At 40.6% G+C, this 24,037-nt stretch overlaps 1 protein-coding gene across 2 annotated transcripts in view; it reads left to right on the top strand.

The window, feature by feature from the left end:
• Positions 1–23,800, top strand: part of ARHGEF10 (Rho guanine nucleotide exchange factor 10) — a 154,862-nt gene extending 131,062 nt beyond the window's left edge. For both annotated transcript variants that reach the window (XM_088479699.1, XM_088479698.1), the window contains exons 27-29: positions 958–1,132; positions 18,059–18,181; positions 21,240–23,800. In XM_088479699.1, coding sequence (XP_088335825.1) covers positions 958–1,132; positions 18,059–18,181; positions 21,240–21,757 — 816 coding nt within the window. In that variant the 3' untranslated portion in view covers positions 21,758–23,800. The remainder of the gene's footprint in view (positions 1–957; positions 1,133–18,058; positions 18,182–21,239) is intronic.
• Positions 23,801–24,037: the final 237 nt, after the last annotated feature.

The raw sequence follows: 24,037 nt of genomic DNA, 5'->3' as shown, positions 1-24,037 counted from the left end.
CCTTCACTTAGGTGAGATGCCATCATTATTTTTATTACCAGTTATTTTTATAATGCACACACATTATGCAGCGGTTTTCAGAGAATATTTGGCCATTCACATTAGTCCTTGCCCCAGTACCCAGGGGATCGCACACAAGCACAGGGATTATATACAAACTCAACACAGTTAGGGTAGTGGTGGGTTTTGAAACCCAAGACCCAGTTCTGTGAGGCAGTAATGCCAACCGTTACATCATCCGTGCTGCCCATTCCAACCATGCTGTCCTATAAGGTTGTCACTGTATATTAGCCTTCTTTTGCAGTAGGAATCTGTTTCAAGACAGTTGAGTCTCAGGATAATATTCAATCCAGTAATTACAGTATTCGAACAAAAGCATAATAACAATTGTATTTATAACACACAAAAATGTATGTTATTTGCTTTACAGAGTTCAGGCAGGAGCAGGCCTGAACTCTGCTTAATGAGGAACACCTGCTGGTATTAGGTTCCCTACTTGTACTCTGTCCGATCAGACCATGCTTGTTAATGCTACATAAGTATGTAGCTCTTTTGTCTGTGATGTACCCCATCAGAGGGGTTCTCTATATGTCCGTACAGTTCTTATAGACACTAATGTGTGAATAGAATGCTTCACATTTTTCTCAAGGCAGAAATGGAATCAATCCCATAGAATCATGTTATCATGCCCACAAATCACTTCAGACTGTATAGAGATTATCAGCCAGGTGTTGGGAAGGGCAGAAGCCACAATTCATCAAAACAAAGGAGTAGAAAGATTGAAAAACAAAATGTGAAAATGTGTACTTATGTGAATGATGAGGCATTTTTTAATAGATCACAGTGATTTGTTATGCAACATTTTTGCTTTAAAACCAGATTAGCTGTACCATACTGTAAATGCTTCTTGTTCTTTATTATACACTGAAAGTCATTGTTTTTGCCTGGGATTCTTAGCACCAATTTGAAGCTCACCAAGAAGAGGGCATGGTGATTTCTCATATGGCAGTGGCTGGAGTTGGCATCTGGATTGCCTTTACGTCTGGCTCCACATTGCGTCTGTTTCATACCGAAACATTTGAACATCTTCAAGATATTAACATAGCAACTCCTGTACACAACATGCTATCAGGTAAGCTTATGTAATTAGACTTTAAGGCCTCCTATGTACAGTTGTTAATTTTAAATACATAACATGCATTGTTAAAGCCCTGTAAATCATACATCCCAACTGTCCCCAGTTTGGCTGACTGTTTCACAGACCTCAAAATGGGCAGAATTTAGATCCAATGGGGATGTTTCTAGTCAGATAGGGGCGGTGCTTGGCTGGATCAGATGTGGTGTTTATTTTTTCTGTACTGTTTTAGTCATTGTCTGGTAATCACCAGACAACAACTACTGAAGGGGTATATAGATTGAAATTGGGGAGTCCCCTGTTTCAAACAAGGGTGCCCCCAGTGTGTTCGGGCCAGCCTGGCATTAACAGAGCATATTGTGCCCCCCCCCCCCCAGCTTATGGTAAAGCTAGTGCAGGGTGACATTGTCTATCACCAGCCAGTAGCTGCTGAGGGGTCTGATCATTTGAAAGATGCTGTTGTACTGGCTTATTGCAGTGTGCTGGGGGAGGGCAATGTATGTGTCTTTTCTTGCTTTAATAGCAAAGTCACAAGATGCAAATACATGTATGTGATGAATGCAGTGCCGCACAATACGTTGATGGAATAAGTTACCCTCCTATGCTCCCTCTCCAGCACATGACTTAGGTTGCAGTGTGTTTCTAAAGGGGGGCATCCAGTACACGATTTTAGCAGGTGATTGAACGATAATGGCGTCGTTATCGTTCAATCGTTTAAAAATCGTTTATAAAGCGTGCAGTGTTTGGTCGTTAACGATCAACAATGCGCGGTCCCGCTCGTCGTTTGATCGTCTCATCAGTCGACCGAACATGTAGGTTTTTTTCACTTGATCTATTAAAGATAGTTTGCAAATTGTTTGCAAATCGTTCAGACTGAAAGATAAAATTTCAAGGGAAAAAATCAAGGGAAAATCCTTTAGAGATTGGACAGGGAGTAGATCGTCTAGTGGATGTGCCCCTTAAGGCTGGGTACATACCTAAAGATTATCTGTCCAACCAGCCAACTAGTTGATTGGTTGGAATGAAAATCTGGTAAGGTATGAAAGCAAATGACAATCAGCAATTTGCTCCCAAATGCCGGAAAATTGACAAAAACTGTTGTTTGAACAAATTGTTTAGATCAAACATTTAACAAACGTGTCTAACGACCATTTTCATCTGTTTTCTGGCATTTAGGAGCAAATTGCTGATCATCAGTTACTCACATACGTTACCAGATTTTCATTCCAACCAATCAACTAGTTGGCTGGTGGGACAGAAAATCTTTGGGTGTGTACCCAGCTTTAACTGTGTATATCTCCTCGCTCCCCCTGCATACATTCCTGTGCTGATTTTAGGCCCCTCCTGGCAGCTGCCAGGCCAGCCCCCCATGTACACCTTCTGGCTCCCCAGCTGTAATGACTCCACCCCAACTGCCACCCACTGGCTGCAACTGTCATTGCCTGACCATGCCCCATGGTGATTCTTTAATGACCAAGGGGTGGGGACTCTCTCCAAAGGGGCTGTTACATGTTGTAAAGACCTTAATTTTAGAAGAACTCCCAGCAATGCAGATGGTCAATCAGACATTTGCAGTCCGTAAAAATACAGAACTTGATTTTTGCACCAACTCAGAGATGACAGATATCTAACCTGGTTCTATACATGAAACAGAAACTTATGAAATCTTGCAAGACAAAGTGGAGAAGTTGTTCTTAGCATCCAGTCAGCTTCTGACTGTCATTTTTCTAGCACAGCCTGTAAAATAACAGGTGGGTACACACTAGACGATATCTTGAGCGATTTGGCCGATTCCGATGCATTGGAACAGCAAATCGTTCAAATCATGTAGTGTGTACCCTCTATCATGATGCCAATGAGCGCTTCCACAGGTCGTCGGTCGCATCCTCAGATCTTTTGTACATGCAGAAAGATCTGAGGATGTAGCTAGCGATGCCATGTTGTCGAATGTACGCACTTGCCGATGCGGCACCCCACCGGGTCCTGTCGTGCACAATGACGGTACACACTAGACATCGTCTAGTGTGTACCGCCCATTATAAGCTGATTGGTTTGGGCAACTACTCCACATTATCTCTCTCCAAAATGTGATAAACTCCCCCCAGAGTTCACTGTGTAATATAAAAATGAAAAAGAATGATAACACTGTAATTAATTTTTAAAGTATGTTTTTTAAGGGGACGTTGCCATGTCTCCTTCATTTAGGCCACACCCTCCGAATAGTACCCAGGTGCAGCTAAAATTTCCACGGCCCTGACTCTGGGGACTGTCAGCGCGGTCAGTTAGTGAGTGGATAAAGGTTCTCAGAACCTTGGGGGTAGTCTCTCGGGGAGTTAATCAGTCAGTCAGGGAATGAGAGGCAGCATGAAAATCTTAAATTTAAAGTACAAGTAGTAGTTTACTTATGTTAAATTTTAGTGTTTTCCTACGTTCTGAAGGAGTTTACTTATGCTAAGTCAGTATACCCCATGCTCTAGCTATTATCATGGTAACTCTTATTATCATAGATTTGTAAGGTGCCACTGTGCTCTGCAATGAGAGACAGAAGGTAAGACTACCTAAACCAGAGATATGCAAGGTAGACCAAATAAATGCAGATATGAAAACATAGGATAAGGAGGGCCCCTGCTCACAGGGGCTTATCTATATTGGTTGCAGGGTGTGCGGAACACAAGGGCCCCTGGGTCCAGGGGGGCCCGCACTACACACCCTGCACCCATACTTCCAAATACTTACTTCTCCGTTGTCCCACATCGGCTGGAGAGGCGCTACACCGAACTCCTGGAAAATGGCCGCAGTGGCCACTTTCCCAGCGTTCTGCACATACGCAGTAGGGAAGTCGCCGGGAAAATGGCTGCCGCGCCATTTTCCCAAGATACTGCGCGTGTGCAGTAGACTCCAGGCAGAGACTAGTGCCCAGAGTCTACTGAATGTGTCAGTACGCTGTGCACACCGGAGAAAGAGGAGGGGGCCCCAGATGGTGAGTGAGCACGGGACCCCCTCCTCTCTAAATACGCCCCTGCCTGCTTATGGGAGAGCTTACTTTCTAGCTAGAAGAGGGCACACCTGAAACAGTGAGAAAGATTGGGACAGTTGTGAGGGAACATTAATATAGGTGGGAACAGGAAAGCTACACTAAAGAGATGGATTTTAAGAGCACATTTAAACATTTGATGGCTGTGGGAAAGTCTGATTGGTGTAGTAGGGAATTCCATGCCTTGTAGGCTGGAGTGATTAGCAGAAGTAAGACTTAGGTCAGAGGTAAGTGGTAGAGAGAGAGTATTTTGTGATTACATTTTAGATGTATGATGGAGTTGTAGTGTCGAGGGCTTCGTTGGTGAATGTTAGTTTGAATTGGAATCTGGGGAACTCTGGTAGTCAAAATTACTAGCATAAGTCATAAGGAAGCACAAAACATTGAAATTATACTTACTGCAGGGGGTAAATTTACTAAGAATTGAGAATGGTCGAGTTTAGTGATTTGCATCGCCGAATCTCGGGTGGTTTCCTCTCAAATTCACTAAGAAGTGAGTTTAGCTGAAAGTGAGATGGACAATGGCAAAGCAGATTGAGATATCTCCCCCAAATTGCAAATGAAGATGAGATTACTCACCCAAGATTGCAGTGTTTTCTCTCTGCAAATCTCTCCCGAGCTAGCAGCCTGCACATATTAGTGAGATATGTGCAGGCTGCTTGTGTGTTAGACCTGTAAAAAACTGGTTAAATTCTTTTAAAAAAATTACGTGGGGTTCCCCCCCCCAAAAAAAAAAAGAATTACCAGCCCCGGACTTGTCAGCCTGTCCTGGTACCTAAAATTATGGGGAACAAAACAAGTAGGGTTCCACTGTAATTTAGGTACCAGCACCAGGCTGCAGGTCCAGTCCTGGTTTTAAATATAGGGGAAAAAAAATTGTGTAGGGGTCCCCCCTATATTTAAAACCAGCACCGGACTCAAAATGACCGGGGTGTAATGCCACAGCCAGGAGACCCTATTACCGGGTCTCCAAGGCCAAAGATTCTCGCCCCAAGCCGGTCTGGCAAAGATGGAGATCTCAGGGGAGGTGGGGACCACCTAAAAAGGGGTCCCCCCTCTCCTGAAACCACAGGCTTGGTCTGAAGCCAGGGGCTCTTCCCCACACCCCTGGTCTGTAGGTACGGGGGGTAATAAAGTGTTAAATTGAAGTAAACTCTTGTATTTTACAGTGGAATTACAGGTGCCAGCATGTCTGCCCTTTGGCATTTGTGGAACTACAAGTAACAGCAGGCGGCCGGCACCCGTACCACCACTGTAAAATAAATAGTTAAACAAAGACACAACACACACCTTAGATAGTACAGCTTTATTACACACATAGTCAGGTGCATAAATATTGGGACATTGACAGAATTTTCATATTTTGGCCTCTATTCACCACCACAATGGCTTTGAAATGAAATAAACAAGATGTGCTTTAACTGCAGACTTGCAGATTTAATTTGAGGGTAATTACATCCAAATCAGGTGAACGGTGTAGGAATTACAACGGTTTCTATATGTGCCTCCCACTTTTTAAGGGGCCAAAAGTAATGGGACAAACTAAACAATCCTAAATCTAACTTTCACTTTTTAATACTTTGTTGCAAATCCTTTGCAGGCAATAACAGCCTGAAGTCTGGAACGCATAGACATCACCAGACGCTGGGTTTCATCCCTGGTGATGCTCTGCCAGGCCTCTACTGCAAATGTATTCAGTTCCTGCTTGTTCTTGGCACATTTTCCCTTCAGTTTTGTCTTCATCAAGTGAAATGCATGCTCAATCGAATTCAGGTCAGGGGATTGACTTGGCCATTGCATAACATTCCAATTTTTAGCCTTAAAAAACTCCTTGGTTGCTTTTGCAGTATGCTTCGGGTCATTGTCCATCTGCACTGTGAAGCGCCATCCAATGAGTTCTGAAGCATTTGACTGAATATAAGGATATAATATTGCCCGAAACAGTTCAGAATTCATTCTGCTGCTTTTGTCAGCAGTCACATCATCAATAAATACAAGGGAACCAGTTCCATTGGCAGCCATACATGCTCACACCATGACACTACCACCACCATGCTTCACTGATGAGGTGGTATGTTTTGGATCATGAGCAGTTAATTTCCTTCTCCATACTCTTCTCTTCCCATCACTCTGGTACAAGTTGATCTTTGTCTCATCTGTCCATAGGATGTTGTTCCAGAACTGTAATGGCTTTTTTAGATGTTGTTTGGCAAACTCTAATCTGGTCTTCCTGTTTTTGAGGCTCACCAATGGTTTACATCTTGTGGTGATCCCTCTATATTCACTCTTGTGAAGTCTTCTCTTGATTGTTGACTTTGACACATATACACCTACCTCCTGGAGAGTGTTCTTGATTTGGCCAACTGTTGCGAAGGGGTTTTTCTTCACCAGGGAAATAATTCTTCTGTCATCCACCACAGTTGTTTTCCGTGGTCTTCCGGGTCTTTTGGTGTTGCTGAGCTCTCTGGAACATTCTTAAAAAGAAAGAACGCACCAGACAGTTGATTTGGCCACAGCTAATGTTTTTGCTATCTCTCTGATGGGTTTGTTTTGATTTTTCAGCCTAATGATGGCTTGCTTCACTGACAGTGACAGCTCTTTGGATCTCATACTGAGAGTGGACAGCAACTGATTCCAAATGCAAATGTCACACCTAGAATCAACTCCAGACCTTTTACCTGCTTAATTGATAATGAAATAACGAGGGAATAGCCCACACCTGTCCATGAAATAGCTTTTGAGTTGATAGTCCCATTACTTTTGGCCCCTAAAAAAGTGGGAGGCACATATAGAAACAGTTGTAATTCCTACACCGTTCACCTGATTTGGATGTAATTACCCTCAAATTAAATCTGAAAGTCTGCAGTTAAAGCACATCTTGTTTGTTTCATTTCAAAGCCATTGTGGTGGTGAATAGAGGCCAAAATATGAAAATTCTGTCAATGTCCCAATATTTATGCACCTGACTGTACATCAATCACACATACTTACCTGTAGCAGCTGGTCGGTCCACTTGTCCCAAGTAGAAATCCGTGTGCATGGCCCTGCAAAAAAGATCCTATACTCACCTACATCCTGGCGCTGCTCTCCGTAGCATCCAGGGTCTTGGCAAAACAATAAAACGACTTACCCGAACCAAGCCTAACAGATGTAAGTATATGCTGTTACATATACTTACACCTTGCGAAATGACAGATGACCAAAGTCAGCTGTAATTTCTCACGGGCCGCTAGACAATCAGCGCCCTCTTTACATGTAATGGCCGCTCATTGGCTGGGACCCACGTCAGCTGGCATTCGCGAAGTATTGGCATGTGAGGCAACACACATACCCATACTTGTCCGTTCGGCTTTGGGATTTCGTGCTTTTATTTTGCAAAGACCCCCCCCCGCCTCTGGATCCTACGGAGACCAGCGCAAGGATGGAGGTGAGTATAGGATCTTTGTTGCAGGTACTCCCATTGGATTCTACAGGGACAAGGGGACAGAAACATCTGGCTGGTGTACAGGTAAGTATGTATGAGTGAGGTATGTGTGTAATAAACTTGTACTACAGTATCTAAGGTGTGTGTATTGTCTTTATTTAACTATTTATTTTACAGTGGAGGTACGGGTGCCGGCCGCCTGCTTGGCACCTGTAGTTCCACTGTAAAAATACCATAGTTTACTTTGATTTTACACATTATTACCCCCGTACCCACAGCCCAGGAATGCGGCGAAGAGCCCCGGACTTCAGACCAAGCCTGGGGTTTTGGGAGATGCTTTGGCCCTGGAGACCCGGTAATAGGATCTCTTCGCTGTGGCATTACACCCTGGTCGTTTTGGGTCTGGTGTTAGTTTTAAATATAGGGGGACCCCTACGCAATTTTTTTGGTGCTGGTACCTAAATTATGGTGGAACCCTACTCATTTTGTTCCCAGTAATTTTAGGTACCAGGACAGGCTGACAAGTCCGGAGCTGGTTAGGCTTTTGGGGGCGGGGGGCCCTACGTCATTTTATTATTTTTTTAAAATTAACCCTAATTTAAATATTTACAGGCAGAAACATACACAAATCACACTGATCTGTGTATGTTTCTGGCAAACTCGCAGCTCTGGAGGTGAGTGTTTAAAACTTCAATTTGGTAAAGAGTTTGCTGTCATCTCACCCGAGCTTGTCATCCCGATTCTTGGTAAATTTGAGAGATGTATATTTTAGGTGAAAAGTACTTCTGATTTGCCCAATGGTGAGATGATTCCAGTTAGCTATCTCCCCCGAGTTTTACAAGTGAGAAGAGAGAAATCAATCTCTATCTCACTCGACTTTAACTTTAGTAAATTTACAAGATGAAAATCAACCCTAAAATCACCCGAGATTGACATCTCAACCAATCTAGAATCTTAGTAAACTTACCCCCAAGACTCAATCGCTTAGTTGCCATCAGCCAGGATTGTCTTCCCTGTCAAACTTGTGACATTTGATATAAAAATGATTAAAATAATACAAAGAAGATATTTATAACTTATAAACATCTTTGTTTATTATACACATTTTTATAGTTCTCACTCACCAGCTTTGTGGAGCTCCCTGGGACTGCAGGGAGATGAGAGATGAGGCAGCAACAGCTCAGCCTCGCTTCTGTATAGTCAGTCACTGTTTGCAGAACTGGGGGCGGGGCCACACTCATGCCTCTGAGTATGGGGGCGTGCCTTAAGCACTGATGGACTCCTTGGATGTGTCATGTGACCAGGAAGTGCACTGCAGTGTTTAGAGCAGTGATTCCCAACCTCGGTCCTCAAGGCACACTAACAGTTCTGGTTTTAGTGATATCCAAGGTTGAGCATAGATGGTTAAATCAAAATAACTGAGGTACTAATTAAGTCACCTGTGCTCAAGTATGGCTATCCTTAAAACCTAGACTATTAGTGTGCCTTGAGGACCGTGGTTGGGAACCCCTCGTTTAGAGATTGGAGCTCAGTCAGCAGCAGCAAGAGAATACACAGTGATGCAGGTAGAAGAATCAGTACTGAAGCTTAGAGTGAAGAGAGTTACAGTGAGTATGGGGTGAGACAGGCTCCCAGCACTCAGACCCATCTCCATGTGTGCCATCCTAGCTATTTATCTCATTGCTGTCACTGCCAACAGCCACTATCTAAAAGGATACGGCTATTGAAGATTTGTCCTTGGAAATTACAATCCTTATTTTTCAACGTTAACCAACATCGCCGCTAAAATAATTTTCTAGGCAAGTGTTCCGATAAACTCTTTATTCTCTGCGCTTCAGAACTTTATATGTATAGAGTAGGCGTTTTTAAGGGGGTCTATTCATTATTATGCCCTGATGACATTTCTTTATTGATGTTACAATTCAGTGTTGCTCCTGTTGCAGGATAGCTGTTCCAAAAATCAGCTGTCCTGCGATCCCTAAAATCCTCACTTTCCCCGCTAATAAATAGTGGCGAACAGCTACACTACCGGGCAGTGTTCTTGCACATGCACACAACGAGGGCCAGAGGAGTTGGAGGGATCTGAATGTATCCTTTTTCGCACTTTGGGGGGTAAATTTACTAAAGTGAGAAGTGGAGATGTTGCCCATAGCAACTAATCAGTTTCTAGCTATTATCTTCTAGGAGGTGCTAGTTACATGTTAAGTAGAACCTGATTGGTTGCTATGGGCAACATCTCCAGTTCTAAAAACTCTCACTTTAGTAAATATACCCCTTGATCTCCTTCCAATTAAGTAAAATGTAATATTGAACACCCAAACTGAGTAAACATGACTGAGAGTAATTGCACTTCCCCAAGGTCTAACGAGACCGTGTCACATGTGACAACAGCTAAAATGCAGATGGTGATGCAATTCCATATTAATTGTTTATTTTATTTGAAAGAGAACGAAGTAATTATAACTAAGTTTACAGGAATTGCAATACAGTAATGACAATTGAAGCCTACTTATTTAGAAAAGTATTACAATATTCTGAGGATAACAAAGCTGAACTGTATTTACCTATGTAGAGGTTATATTTATGCATTTTGTAGGATACAGAAAGATAAAACATTTCATGTTTTTAACTTAAAAAAAACAACCAACGTGTTGCTTTAGTCGATACAGCAGAAGTAGTAACAAACTCCAATGGAAATTAGGGAGGAAGTAGGAAACCTCACTCTAATATGTTTTCCACACATCTAATGATAAGCAATTGTACAGGTGTATGGAAGGACGAAAGGTTATCATCATATGCCACATGCACAATTGTTCCTCCTGATTATATGACTGTGGAAAAGAAAAATATTATGTAACCAAAGAGAATAAAATATATATTCCACTGTTGACAGCTGTAGGAATACACGCATATGCAGCACAATAGAGAACATAACATCCATTTTATTAACATTTCACAGCAATGGGACTCACTTGCAAGACATTATAGATTATTGATTCAATGTTTTTGTCCAGATTGTGTCTTTAACAAAACATGGACAACCGTTTGCGGGTGACAAGTCAAAACTGCCTGGAGCAGGACAATGTTTTTGAATATTTTTTAAATTGCCCAGTGGGACAGGCATATACAAGAAGTGTTAAAGGAAGTTTCACAATGTTTGGGTTCAAAACAAAACAAAAAGAAAGCTTGCTGCTATAAGCCTGCTACAGACACGGGCATGAGACAGGAACATGTTTAGAGCATGACACAAACGTCAGTACATCATTCTAACTGGTAGCACCATTAAGTATTTTACAGTAAAAGGCCAAAGCAAATTTCAAGCATGGAACCTCCCTCTATGTAAAAAAAACTATGCAGTTGGAATAATTCAAGTGAACATGTCCACGCACAACAGAAAATGACACAAAGAAAAGTGGTACTGTCTGGTTGTCCACATGTACTGCATAGCACAAGTCAGAATTGCCTGCAGAACATGCTCTAGGCAGCAGCCAGATATGAAAATCAGAATTAGAAAAGTAAAATGTATGTAAATGTAATAAAATAAATCATAAAAAATACATAAAGTTGTCTGCTAAAAATGCCCACATTTAAAATGAACCCCTTTACATAAAAGTGACTATCTTACCAAATGAATACTACTTTACATAATTAATATATTGATCTCCCCTCAGACCCAATAAAAATGTTGACATTTTGGCTTATAGCTAGTCACCTAATGCTTTACATCAATAAATGGCAAAAGAGCACAGGGCATAGGACATTTGCATGACATCTCCTGTTGCATTAACATAATGGCAAGGACGGAATTGCAAAGCTGCTTGCGTGCAGCTTTGAAATTCCATTCATTGCTGGATCACCCCCCCAAGACCTTTAATTTAGTATATGATGTGCCCTGCTCAGACAACGCCATCATAGAATGTGTCACTCATACAAGTTCTGCTATTAATATATAGATTATGTTTCCTGTTAGAGGTAAAAAGCTATTCATCTGGCTTAAAAACACGATCCTTACTGTGACTTTAGTTGTGCTTGGGTGGCTGCCTCTGTCACACATTATTGTCTGTCCCAGAAGCATCTTTGTCAACAGTAAAGAAATGTAGAGTATGCTCTGTAAATGGGCTGTGAAGCTGATGTAGGCTTTCCTTACTTAAACAAAGCTAGCCATTGTTCAGTTGCCAATTTGATTTCTCCTGAAACTTAGTTTCTGATCTGTGCTGATTTTTTTTTTTTCTAAATTCTACTGAAGTCCAACAGTTTTTACCTTCATTTCCCACTCTTCTGCTTATGCTACATTCTGTAGTGCTACAAGGGAATAACAGTTGGATTGCACAAACAACAACTAAATCAAAGGAAATTAACATTCTATAAAGTCACGGTTGTTGCTAGATCCAAGTTGGAGAATGGACCTCTGACGTCACAACCATGTGACCGCTACGGCAGTGCCGCACAGCTACCAGTGTTACTATCCACGTGGGCATAGAGGTGGAATATAAACCTGCGGCAAGCTAAGCGAGCCACCATACCCGAAGCATGGCAAGCCCGTAAGGGGACACTTTTGAACGTTGCCCCTCCCCTTTTGCCGTGGGTCACGTGGTGGTGACGTCAGAAGTGCTTTACAGCACCTCATTCTATACCTAACCATAAAGTCACCTCACTGCTACTGGGTGAATAAGTGTCTCCCTAGCACGGTGTCTCCCTGTGGTGCAGGCAGATATAGCAGTCATTTTGTGTGTCAATCTGTTATTTCTTTTTCCAATCTGTACAACTACCAAAAATGTGTTTTGTAAATTAAAATCATTGCTAAATGACAGTCGGTGGTTATGAATTTGTTAAAGGTATAAAAGTTGTTACAGTGTTTATGCAAATCCATATTTTTATTACTGTTTTTGAATTATGAAATTTGTAGATTTGATGGCGTAACCCAAGTGATTGGGAAATGGCGATGTAGAAATGTACAACACAATATGCACTTGGAGATTGTGAGAGAGTGATAAATAATTCTCCGCAATAACTAGAATTATTTCCCCATGTCTTCCATAATGGGATTTTGTGCATGGTTCTTCAATAATAGTGAATTTGATTATATTTTCTATTGTGATGTTACTGTGTGTGTTTAGTGTGACAATCTAAATTGAGTGGCCAAATTATTACAACCACCAGGCAATTGTATGCAAAGTAGCTATTCTACAGATAATGCTGACATAGGATGTCTGAAACTGTATAAGAACAGAAATGCAGAGGAACTGTATGTACAGACTAATGAAGTGTATCACTCATGAAATAATGGGTAAACAATGTGATCTGACAGACTTTGAACGTAGAATATATATAAAAATGAGAGGGTCAGTAATTTGCACTTAGAAGTTGTTCCTCATAGGTGTTTTTCGGACGAAATGATAGTTTTCTCATGATGTTATCCAAAACAGATATGTGTATATGAAATGAAATTAACAGTAAATCTCCAACAATGATGGTCAAGTATCAACTGTATAATGAGTTAAAGAATCTCTATGATAGCAATAGTCCTTTAATGTTCACCATTTAGACCCTCAGAAGGTGATTGAAGGGAAATGGCAACACCCTTATGTGTGTTATATATAGAGGCAGATGTAAGTCTGTCTACTTGTATGCTTACATAAGATAGAAGCATATAAAGGTATCTTTGTCCTCATCATAAATTTCTCTTTCCCATATGTGAGCATGCAGATGAGAACAGAGAGAGCTCACAATGTATGTATCAGACGTTAAAAAAGATTTTTATTACACAATTAAAATGTGGAAAAACATATCCATACCAGATGGAAACCAATCCTTCCACTGTATTCACATTGAGAATGGAACCCGGGTGTTCAGCATGGGGTAAGTGGAATAGATATGTGTGGTCAGGATATGTCACCCTAGTCACTCTATCAACGCTTTTCAGCGCTCATTGGCGCCTTTTTCAAGATAAGTGACTAAACGTGGAACGTGGAATGATTATTGTCACTCGCAGCAGTAGTGTGAGCATTAGCAAAATGCCTGCCCATGTAAATATTTGGAGTGGACCAGCAAACAAGAAACTGGGTGCTCAAGCAGAATGGAGAGTGGGCAGACTCGTTCAGTCCCACAGACAGACAACAGCGCATCAAATTATGGATAATCTGAATCAGGAACCAATTTAGATGGCCTCTGTAAACCGTACATTGCACATTGCATCCTATGGGCTACAGAAGCTGAAGGCCTCTCCGTAAACCAATGCTATCTGCTACAAACATGGTGAAATGACCCCAGTTTTCTCAGGAACACAAGAAGTGGACAGTAAATGATTGGAGATGGGTCATGTAGTCTGATGAATCATGTTTATAATTACAGCATAAAGATAGGCTGGGGATATGGGGACAACAGCACAAAAGCATGGACCCTTCTTGCATCGTCCCAATTTTTCAGGATGGCAGAGGCAACAGTATGGAGATGCAGTTTATCGCATTTGGGCTAACATTCCCTGCAAAACATACTGACAGTTAGTAGAATCCAGGCCTAGAAGAGTTCAAGCTGTATTAAGGGCAAAAGGAGGCCCAACAAAGTACTAACCCTTTGGTCATAATAATTTGGCCACTCATGTATATTACTGTTTGTAACAAGTTAAACATGCAAATGATGTGGGATTTGATTTAAAAATAATTTAAAAGGAAAGTAAGGGAAGAGGTTATTTTATGCGTATTTTTTATGATTTGGAGTAATGTTTTTAATCAATTTACATTAGGGGTAGATGCAAGTAAAAACAAATTTTTTAAAAAATAACTTTGCAGTATTGAGGTTTTGTTTGCTTTTCTTTGGTAACCAAATTGCCTGCAAAATTAAATAAATTACCTAAAAAATAAGTTGTGTCCCTTGCAACTGCACCGTGCAGCTAGTTTCTTTTATGTGGTAACCAAAAACCACAATTCACAGCAGACAATAAAAATTAAATTAATAAACAGAACAGACTTAGTCAAGGTATTGAAATGTTCTCCACCCAATCCTCTGTTGTCGTTCTGAGTATCAATATGTACAAATTCAGAATCCCTCCTCCAACCATCAGATGGCCTCAAAACAGAAGACATTTTTCATGTTCAGATAAATGTCAGCAGAAGTAGAAAATTTGCTTTATATCTCCCATCAAATGTATTTGTAGATCAGCCGGGTGTCATCTCAAGGTTCTGTACTATCCAATATACTGGGATATGTACCCTCCAGGGAAGATTAAAAACAGAAACCTCCCATTGTGTAATATAGTAACATTTCATCATAAATACCACAAACACATACAAAGGCTTAAGAACTGTGTAACGACTAAGGGGTCGATTCAGACCCGGATGCTAAGCTGCGCTGTCTCGGAGCCAAAATGGGCCGGGTATGCAAGTTACGCGATCGCACTGTCTGGTGTAACGATGCCCTGTATGTATTAGAGAGTGATGGCAGAGCGAACGCACGCCGGGCAAAAGACGCCCACTTTTCTTTCTTAGCACACATCATCTCCAGGAAGTGTATGATTAATCAGAACAATCGAGAGCCATCGGAGCTGCTCGCAGCCCTTGAGGTCGACCCTACCCCACCACAAGCACAGCGATCACTGCAGGCTGAAATACAACCAAGTGACGTGTACAATGACGCTTCTATGCTAATTATGCAAACCCATAAAACTCTGTTTGGACGCCCAGACAAGCCTGCGTTCGCAGCACGTCTCCCCCGTTCACAAGCACCTTCCCGTTACCACCCACAAACGGCACTATCTGTAACTCAAAGTAGCGTCCAGTCTGTGTACTACAAGCACACGATTCCTGGACGCAGTGACTGGTTGACGCATGCGTATTTTGCCACATGCGCAGACGGGCGACAATCGCCCATAGCGTGCGTCCGCGGCTTAGCGTCCGGATCTGAATCAGGCCCTAAGGCCTTAGAGAAGGTACTTAAAAGAGTGTAATTGGTGAGTCTCTGGCACAAACAACTTCCTCCAGTGCAGATGATAAAACTTCTCCAGGTCTCAGGTAAACGATGCGTTTCGCACCAAGGACCTCATTCAGAGCCGCTCGCAAAATGCGAGCGCTCACTCTGAATGAGGGCGGCCGCATCTAAAAAATGATCCGGCCTCCTGGCCGCTCGCTAGGCTGTGGGTTACCACCCACAGCCTTAACGAGCGGCCAGGATGATTGTCGCGATGGTCAAGACCATTGCGACCATCGGGGCTTGCGACGAGACCCTTGTGGTAGGGTCTCGTCTGCCGCAAGCCCCAGAGAGCTTTCGGCTCTAATAGAGCTGGAAGCTCTACCACTGACATCACTGGTGGTGTCAGTGGGGCCACCCACATACGGCAGGCATTCGCTTGGGAACGCCTCCATTTGTGAAGCCACCCCCCTGCTATGCCTACAAAACGGGTCGAGCTGTCGATCATCATCGACAGCCGCCCCTTTTGTAGTGAGCCACGGAGCGAGAGAATTTCTCTCTCGTTCCAGGGCTTGCGCACACGCAATGTGACCGTTGCGCGTGCGCACAGCCAAACATGGACCCGCTTGCGAGCGGGTTTGAATGAGACCCCAAGTCTTTATAAAGAATAGGTAATATGTCTTGTTAAAGCTGTACTCACAGTTAGCAGTGGGAGATAGTATCATTCACCATTACCTAAAATTTCTGCTGAGATTGATTTGAGCAGGAGAAACAATAACAAGCTGCTAGCTCCATTCTTATGGCTTTCTATTGATGTTTGCAACCAGTCATGACCCTTTATATAGACATCATAGACAACAAAGGCCCAACAAGATATCTGTATGAGTGGGGAATACGGTGATGGAAGCTATGGGTCCTGTAACTTTTTTTTTTTTGTTCGCCCTACCCAGGTGCTGTTTTGTTATATTTCATCAATATATGTTAGTTTTACAGGCTTTTATATAAACATTGGCCTGTCCTGCTGTTTTTATGCTATATCTATCTTTTTGTAATTCATATGTGAGTCAATTTGTCCGAGGGAAGAAAAGCAAACCCTTTGCCTAATAGTGTTAAATTGGAAATATTTGTAGGGGAAATGACTGTACTGCTATTCATGTGTTTCCTGTTATGCAAGTTATGTCATATTTTCATACAACGGTTTCCATATGTGTCCTATAATTAAGGTCCAAGGTTAATTGCTGATGCTTGGATTTCAAATGAAAAATATCCCAGGTGCTTGCAAACAGTACTTGAAAATTTACCAAGTAATGATGCAAGTATGTCCAATTGTCTTTCACAGAGCCAAGGCAGTTACTGTGTTTTGCTAAAACCTATAAATAGGTATTGCCTAGTCCCCATCCGTAGTCTGCAGGCTACTGTCAGTCCAGTGCACATTGCTTTGTTTTAATCAATAACTTTAACTACAGAGAGATAATATTAGGATTGAATAAAATAGCAGTATAACTATGTAGGAAAATATTATCACCCTATTGCAGTGGCGTCAATATACCTTGTGACCCACGGCGCTCGTCATCCATTACCGCTGCTTGGTGACATCATCCGAGGGGGTGACACCAAAATAGCAGAACAGCTCTGCTATTCTGGTGTCACGCCCTCAAATGGTGTCACCCAGTGCGCCCCACACCTTACTGCTGACTGCACTGAGACTTTGATATCCTCAAATTGTTGGGTATTGTTTTTATTCTCTGAAAAATGGACTTTGCAATTAGAAATGAGCAGTTCAGTTATTTTTGCCAAATTAGTTCAAGTTCGGGCTTCTCTTATTGGCTATCCAAATGCGCGAGAGCCGGATAGCCAATAAGATGCCATTTTTCAGATCCGAATGTAACCGAGTAGAACCGAACCACTTTTCTCTATTAGCAATAATCTATGGAATGCAAAAATAATTTGTTCAAGATAGAGATGGCCACTTAACAACAGCTGGTGGTAGATGCTAACTTCCCATAGAACTGAGCCCAGTGAGTATACTTGTGGGGAAATCAGTCACATAATCATGTATGATCACCTGGTAACATCCCATTTTTGGAAGCTTACCACTGAAGACTTTCCCTCATCAAACTCTTGTAGAGTTATTCCCTTTACATCTACTCCTCATCAAAGAAGGAAAGACTCAAACATCAGTGAGACGCATTTTCGTCAAAAAAAGATGCCCAACACTAGCAGAGTAGCATGGGACCTGGCGGTGTGGGCGCTGCATGGCATATTGAGGCTAGATGTAGGACACTTCTGTAGGTTAATTGGCTCCTGATAAAAAAACATCCCTAGTGTGTATGTATGTGAACATGTGGTAGAAATATGGTTTGTAAGCTCCACTGGAGCAGGAACTGATGTGAATGGCCAAATGTTCATTGTAAAGTATGCATGATATTAAAAAACTTAATAGTTTTTATACAATATTTTATAACTCTCCTTGACCATAAAGATCCCTCTTCCGGTAGTTTTATTTATTTAATTTTTAAAAAATGTCTTACTTGTAACGGACAATCTTTTCTTTATTATGCAGGACAGCAGCATGTGTCTGTGACTAGCTTGCTGGTTTGTCATGGTTTACTAATGGTTGGCACAAATATTGGTGTTATTGTAGCTTTCCCAGTTCCTCGTCTACAAGGAATTCCAAAAGTAACTGGTAAGTGTTGTGCGGAGTCTGTTTTTTTGTTTATTTTCTTTTTGAGAGGATCCTTATTTCCATGCTTATGCACTCTCCTATAGGCTCTGTTCATTCCTCCTTCTATAGAAATGTATTTTTACTGTATATTGAGTCCATTGCTTGGTGGTGTTTTCAATTTAGTAATGTACCAGTTACTGCGCATGGTTATGCTGTAGATTTTAGTAGTATAAATGAGAAGTATCTGACTTTATGTAAACATTAGATATTGATGAATTAGACAAATGAGGTATCAAGATGCCATCTTATGTTGACTTGTGTAATGGTATTGGCATCACAGTCATTGTAAAACGATGCGTTTATTGGGCACAGCTGTCACTCTATCCAGTCAGCGTTAGAAACTAACTTTGGGCTCCGTACCTGTTGTCAGTTAGCGGATAAGCAGAGATGGAGCAGTGTCAGCCGATTCCACAGATCTGCCAGCTGGGGATTTAAGATGTAATTTAAAAATCATTCTCTGGTGATGTTGTCCTTTAACACCAATCAAAATCTGCATATTTCTATTACTGCATCTTTGTAAATTTATTTACATCCTGGATGTCGTTAGCAGACATTTGACTGAATGTTGGGTGACTAGTTCACACATCTGTAAGACCCAGTGATCTATGCTGTGGGTGAAGTCATGAAACCTAGGCTCAGCATTTATCCTATGAGCTGCGAGCAGATAACCCTGCCAAGTTAATGGAATCTCTCACCAACTTCTCTATTTGTCTTACAACTCGGAACATCGGAAACCTGATGATCTCGCTAGTTTGACACTATGTCATTGTTTTGTTTTACTCTGTTTTTCTGCCCAGTCAAGCTGCTTTTATTTTCTCAATGAATTCTTCTTTTCATCTCTATCTTGTTTTTCTAAACTTTGCTTTTAATGACACTAACACAAATATTCATCTTAAAGGGTGAAAATCAAGATTTTGTTTTCTACGCCCACTAGCATGTATTCATTTGAACTTTTACTTTAAACCTAGATAACAAGACTAAGCTAGATGAAGCTTGTGAACGTTCTATTTGGAATAATAACATATATAGGGTATAGTGTAGAGACCTGGCATGGAATACAAACATTGCACACTTCTTGCAGCCAGCCCCTATTTCTGCACACATTAATGTAGTGCCAAAGGTCAAATTATAATAAGCACAAACTATTGTCACTTTCTTATCACTGTACTTATTACTAGGGTGATTCATCCAGTGAATGAACTGTCGTATTTAAAGGGATGGTGCATGTAGAAGATACAAAATAAAATACATTACAGGCTCCATCAGTATTATTATATATACTTTTAAAATTAATTGGTTTAAAGATTGAAGTAATATTTAGAATTTTACAACCAAAACACAAGAGATGCAGAAATGACCAGAGAATGAACACACAAAGCCAGCAAATGAACACACAGATGTCCAGTGAATGAAGAATATGACTTACATTAATAAAACCTAAGCTCCGTACACACAGAGAGATCAGACAACGGTCAGCTATCGTTGTCTGATCGCCCTTCGTGTGCTGGATGTTAGATATCGAACATCAAACACATGCACCAACCCCCAAACTACTATAATGACCCGCGATTGACGATCGCAGGACCCTATAGTAACCAGGCTAACCTGGTCGATATCGACTAGGTTGGCCTGCATGCTCGGGCGATGGTCGATATTGATCATCCGTGCCCGCGCATCGACCATTGTTTGGGGTTTGGAAGGGCCCAAAAACAGGACAATATGATCGATATCGTTATCGTTTATATCGACCAGCTAAATCTGACCGTGTGTATGAACCAATACAGTTGTCAATAGGTCTAATCTAAGATTGTATGCATTAAACCAGAAAATGATCATTCAGTGGCTTAGTCACCATACTACTACTACTGTATTATTTATATTTTTTCGAAATGTTTAATATTTTTGTACTTGTTCTACCAACTACATATGATATGTATGTAGTCACAGATAACCTATTGTACATGGGAGAACATACTCCCTACTGTAAATTGTATGGCTATTAAAAGTGACCATATAAATGCACAAAGCTCTATCTTTATCATATACAAGTTTTGCTTATGATCAGTAAACTGATGATATTAGAACACAAAGTTATAAAGTTATACAGTAATTTTGGGAGCTTACACAAATTGAAAAAAATCTTGTGAATTATAAACCTATTATTTTTGTACTTTTCAAGCTAATTTTCGCAAATATGAGGTTCAGCTACAGAATTACTGTAATAGCAAAATAGACCTGTGTATAAAATATATCTAAAAAAAGAATAAGGATGATAAAGTAGCAATGAATAACCCAACAAGTTCTTCCCTTTGGAACATTTGGGTGAATCATACAAGCCTTTGAAATTCATATCAATTTCCTCTCCAGGATAAATAGATATATTAAAATTTGTCCAGACATGAGCCAACAAGTGTCATTCCTGTGAATTATTGAGGAGTAACTAAATGGCCTGCACACCTATCAAGGAAAATCTGAACCTTCAAAGCATATTTCACGATCTGGGAACAAGTGTGCACATTTTAAATAATTGATTTTTAGGGAACCTACAGTAATAGCATATATGTTGCCTCTCTGAGTGCCTTCCCAGTGGGTAATGAATATACACCCTATGGATAAGATGGCAAATTGTCTTATGCTGCCCTGTCCCAAAATACAGAGTGAGTCTGATTCAGAGGTGGATGAGGGACTATCACAGACAGGGAGTTAGGGGGTTAAAACACAAAATAGATTTTATAATTCTGTCTCTCACCCGGTAAATGGCATTAACTTTCTTAGAATACTGAAATAATAATTGTGATGTTTTTAGTATTTATTAGAAAATGTTATTCATGGTTATGTGGTGAAATGAAAAATCAATTTCAATTAAGTAAACCTTATGCTACACTATAGGATACATTACTTAGAGTTATAAGAATGTGTGTTTTTTTGTGAGCATGGCATTTATGAAAGCAGAATGTAATCCTGAATTAACATTCTAGCATCTTCAGTGACCTTTCTTGGTTTTGGTTTTATTTTGCAGGACGAGGAATGGTATCTTACCATGCACACCACAGTGCTATCAAATTCCTCGTCATGGCAACCGCAGTGAACAGAAAACATAAGCGGACGCCGAGCAGATGTAGCCAGACTTCAAATGTGGAACTAAAACCTGAGGACACTTGTGGTGCCCATGTACAGCAAAATGAGGAAGCAATTTCTACTACTGCCAGCACCAATAATGACAGTGCTATATGGCTGGGGGGTTCCATGGGGTCCATTGCACAAAAAAGTGACCTATCTTCTTCTTCTTGCTCTCTCACACCATCTCATGGATCAAATCCTTATGAAGATTGCACTCTATATGATCTCCTAAGTGACCCCAGCATACCACCACAAAACAGTAAAAGTCAACGAGCCAGGAAGCTTAAAGTGGACTCTGTAATGGTGATCTCTGGTGGACAGGGTCACAAAAGAGTAAACAAGAAGCATAAACCACAACGACAGGAAGAGCCGGTTTCTTCTGCTATGGTTTGGCAGATCCCATTGTTACACATTTAATGACCCAGAAGACAAAACTAAATGTGTCCTTTAGATCATAATGCATTCCACCACATTGTTTTCCAAGTATTGTTATCTTATGTAAATCTCCTTTGTTAACACAAACAATACACCAGAGGTACTTGTAAAAAAAAATAAAAAAGTCTGCTTTAAAGGTGGCTACACACCTAAACAATATATTTGCAGATCGACTGATCTGCAGATATATCTGCAGTCTGTGCAGAACATATGTTCTGCATACAGACTGCCTGATTCGTTGTGACTGACGTCACAATTGGGCCGGCATTTACATGCATCTGCCCAGTTGAGCTGTCAATCACCGAGCAGCAAGTGTACGGGCGGTCCTCTGACAGACCTTACACACAGCACAATGCCCCAATATATATGCAGATATATCGGGCATCTGCTGTGCAGCACAGTTGACGCGATATGTATGTGAACGACGTCGTACACTGGCCGTTGCACACACTGGCCGATGCGTACACACAATATATCGGCCATTCAGTTGAACGGCCGATATGTCGGCCAGTGTGTACCCAGCATTAGTCATCCATTCAAAACAAAAGATGGAACTAAATGAAACCTGAACATCTTGACAAACTCCTTCATTCTTCGTAGTTAATGAGAATGTGCACTGCCACCCATCCAAAATACTAATTATCGTATAATGTTGAGTTTCTTATATAAATGTCTGCCTAACATAATTCCTAGCACCCAGTAGTGAGGTTCTTGCCTTTATAGGATGTAGCTTCTCCTTGCAGGGAAAGCGGAGGACATGAGTACGTTTGTACACTAATAATGAGACATCCTGGAATTTGATAAGCCATCTGTAAATTTTATTATAAATGAGGAAAACTCTACATAACCAAACAGGACTTGAGCAGAGAAAACTACTTTTTCTGAGAGAAAAATACAAGTTTTTATGTTTCATCCAATACGTATCATTATGAAATGTTTCATAGCATACATGGTCTTCTGTAATCATGACTTTGTGCATTTAAACCAATATGTTACCACAACAGTCTATGGGCCCAGTTTATGGAAGAGTGAATGTCACGATCACATGTAATATGTCTGGGCTAATGATGACTTTAAAATGATGTTCACTTTAACTGCAGTATAATAGTTTTACCGAAGTATTACCAAAAAAGAAAACAAAATATATAATTTCATTAAAGTCAAATGTGAAAGAAATTATGATGGAGGATTGCCTTTATATTGTTCTTCAGCAGTTTGTTTGTTATGAGTAAGATTTACAGTATATTCAAAGGTGGGGACATATAACGCCAAATGTGGGTGAGCGTTTAGTAAATGTGAGAGTTTAGCAGTAACCTATCACACTACTACACTGATTAAGTTGTTTTTTGAAAATGGGAAAACATCTGGATGAGTGTTTAAATCATGAGTTTTTTGAGTCTGAAGAACATACGAGTTTGCATGTTCTCGGAGTCAATTACATTGGCCGAGTTTAAAAAGAGTGAGAGTTTACTATAACATTTTCTAAACTCTCACCCTATTACATTTGGCCCATAGTTACAGAATTGTTACCCCAGCCCATTTTAAACAAAAGCTCTGTAAAAAACACAAAAATGGTATTTACCTGCAAACCAAATCATGTGTTTTATTTTCTGTCTACTGTGCATATCATCATTTGTGTTATAACTATAACTTATTGCACTTAGTTGTACTATTACCTACTTTTCTCATTTTTCCATTCACTTATATTTTTGCCAAACTCTCTTTTTTGTTTATGTGTTTGTTTCCCGAAAAGGCTTGGTATAGGGAACATTATGTTCTATTGGAACTTATTTTGACTGTCCTCATGAGTTAACAAATGAAAAATAAAGCATTTTACTGGTATATTAACCAAAAAGGATGATTGCCGGAAGCCACCATTGTCTGGTTGCAATAATTCACTGTAAACTTATATAAACCTATATAAGTTGTATACAACTTTTTTTTCTTTTTAAATATGTGTTTGACCATTGTGAGACACATTTGTATTACTTATTGCAAAGATATATGTTTATAAATTTTCAGAGTAACTTGCTTACTGTATATGTTTTCCTGAATATTTAATAAAACACATACACATTAATTTGAACACAACATAATTAGATGCTTGTGGATTGTCTGAAAAGTAGAATAATAGGATGCCTATAGTATCTCGTACACAGCCAGTTTCAGGTTTGTTCGCAGTACAGTGCATTACTGTGACTACGTCCTGCGCTCTTTTTGTGCCTTTATGTCACGATCCTAACTAATTATTCCAATTTTCTA

This window comes from Taudactylus pleione, unplaced genomic scaffold (genome assembly GCF_031769625.1).
Source record: "Taudactylus pleione unplaced genomic scaffold, aTauple2 ptg000244l, whole genome shotgun sequence".
NCBI lineage: Eukaryota > Metazoa > Chordata > Amphibia > Anura > Myobatrachidae > Taudactylus > Taudactylus pleione.
The sequence above is the reverse complement of the archived record's forward strand: the minus strand, read 5'-3'. Positions and strand labels throughout refer to the sequence as shown.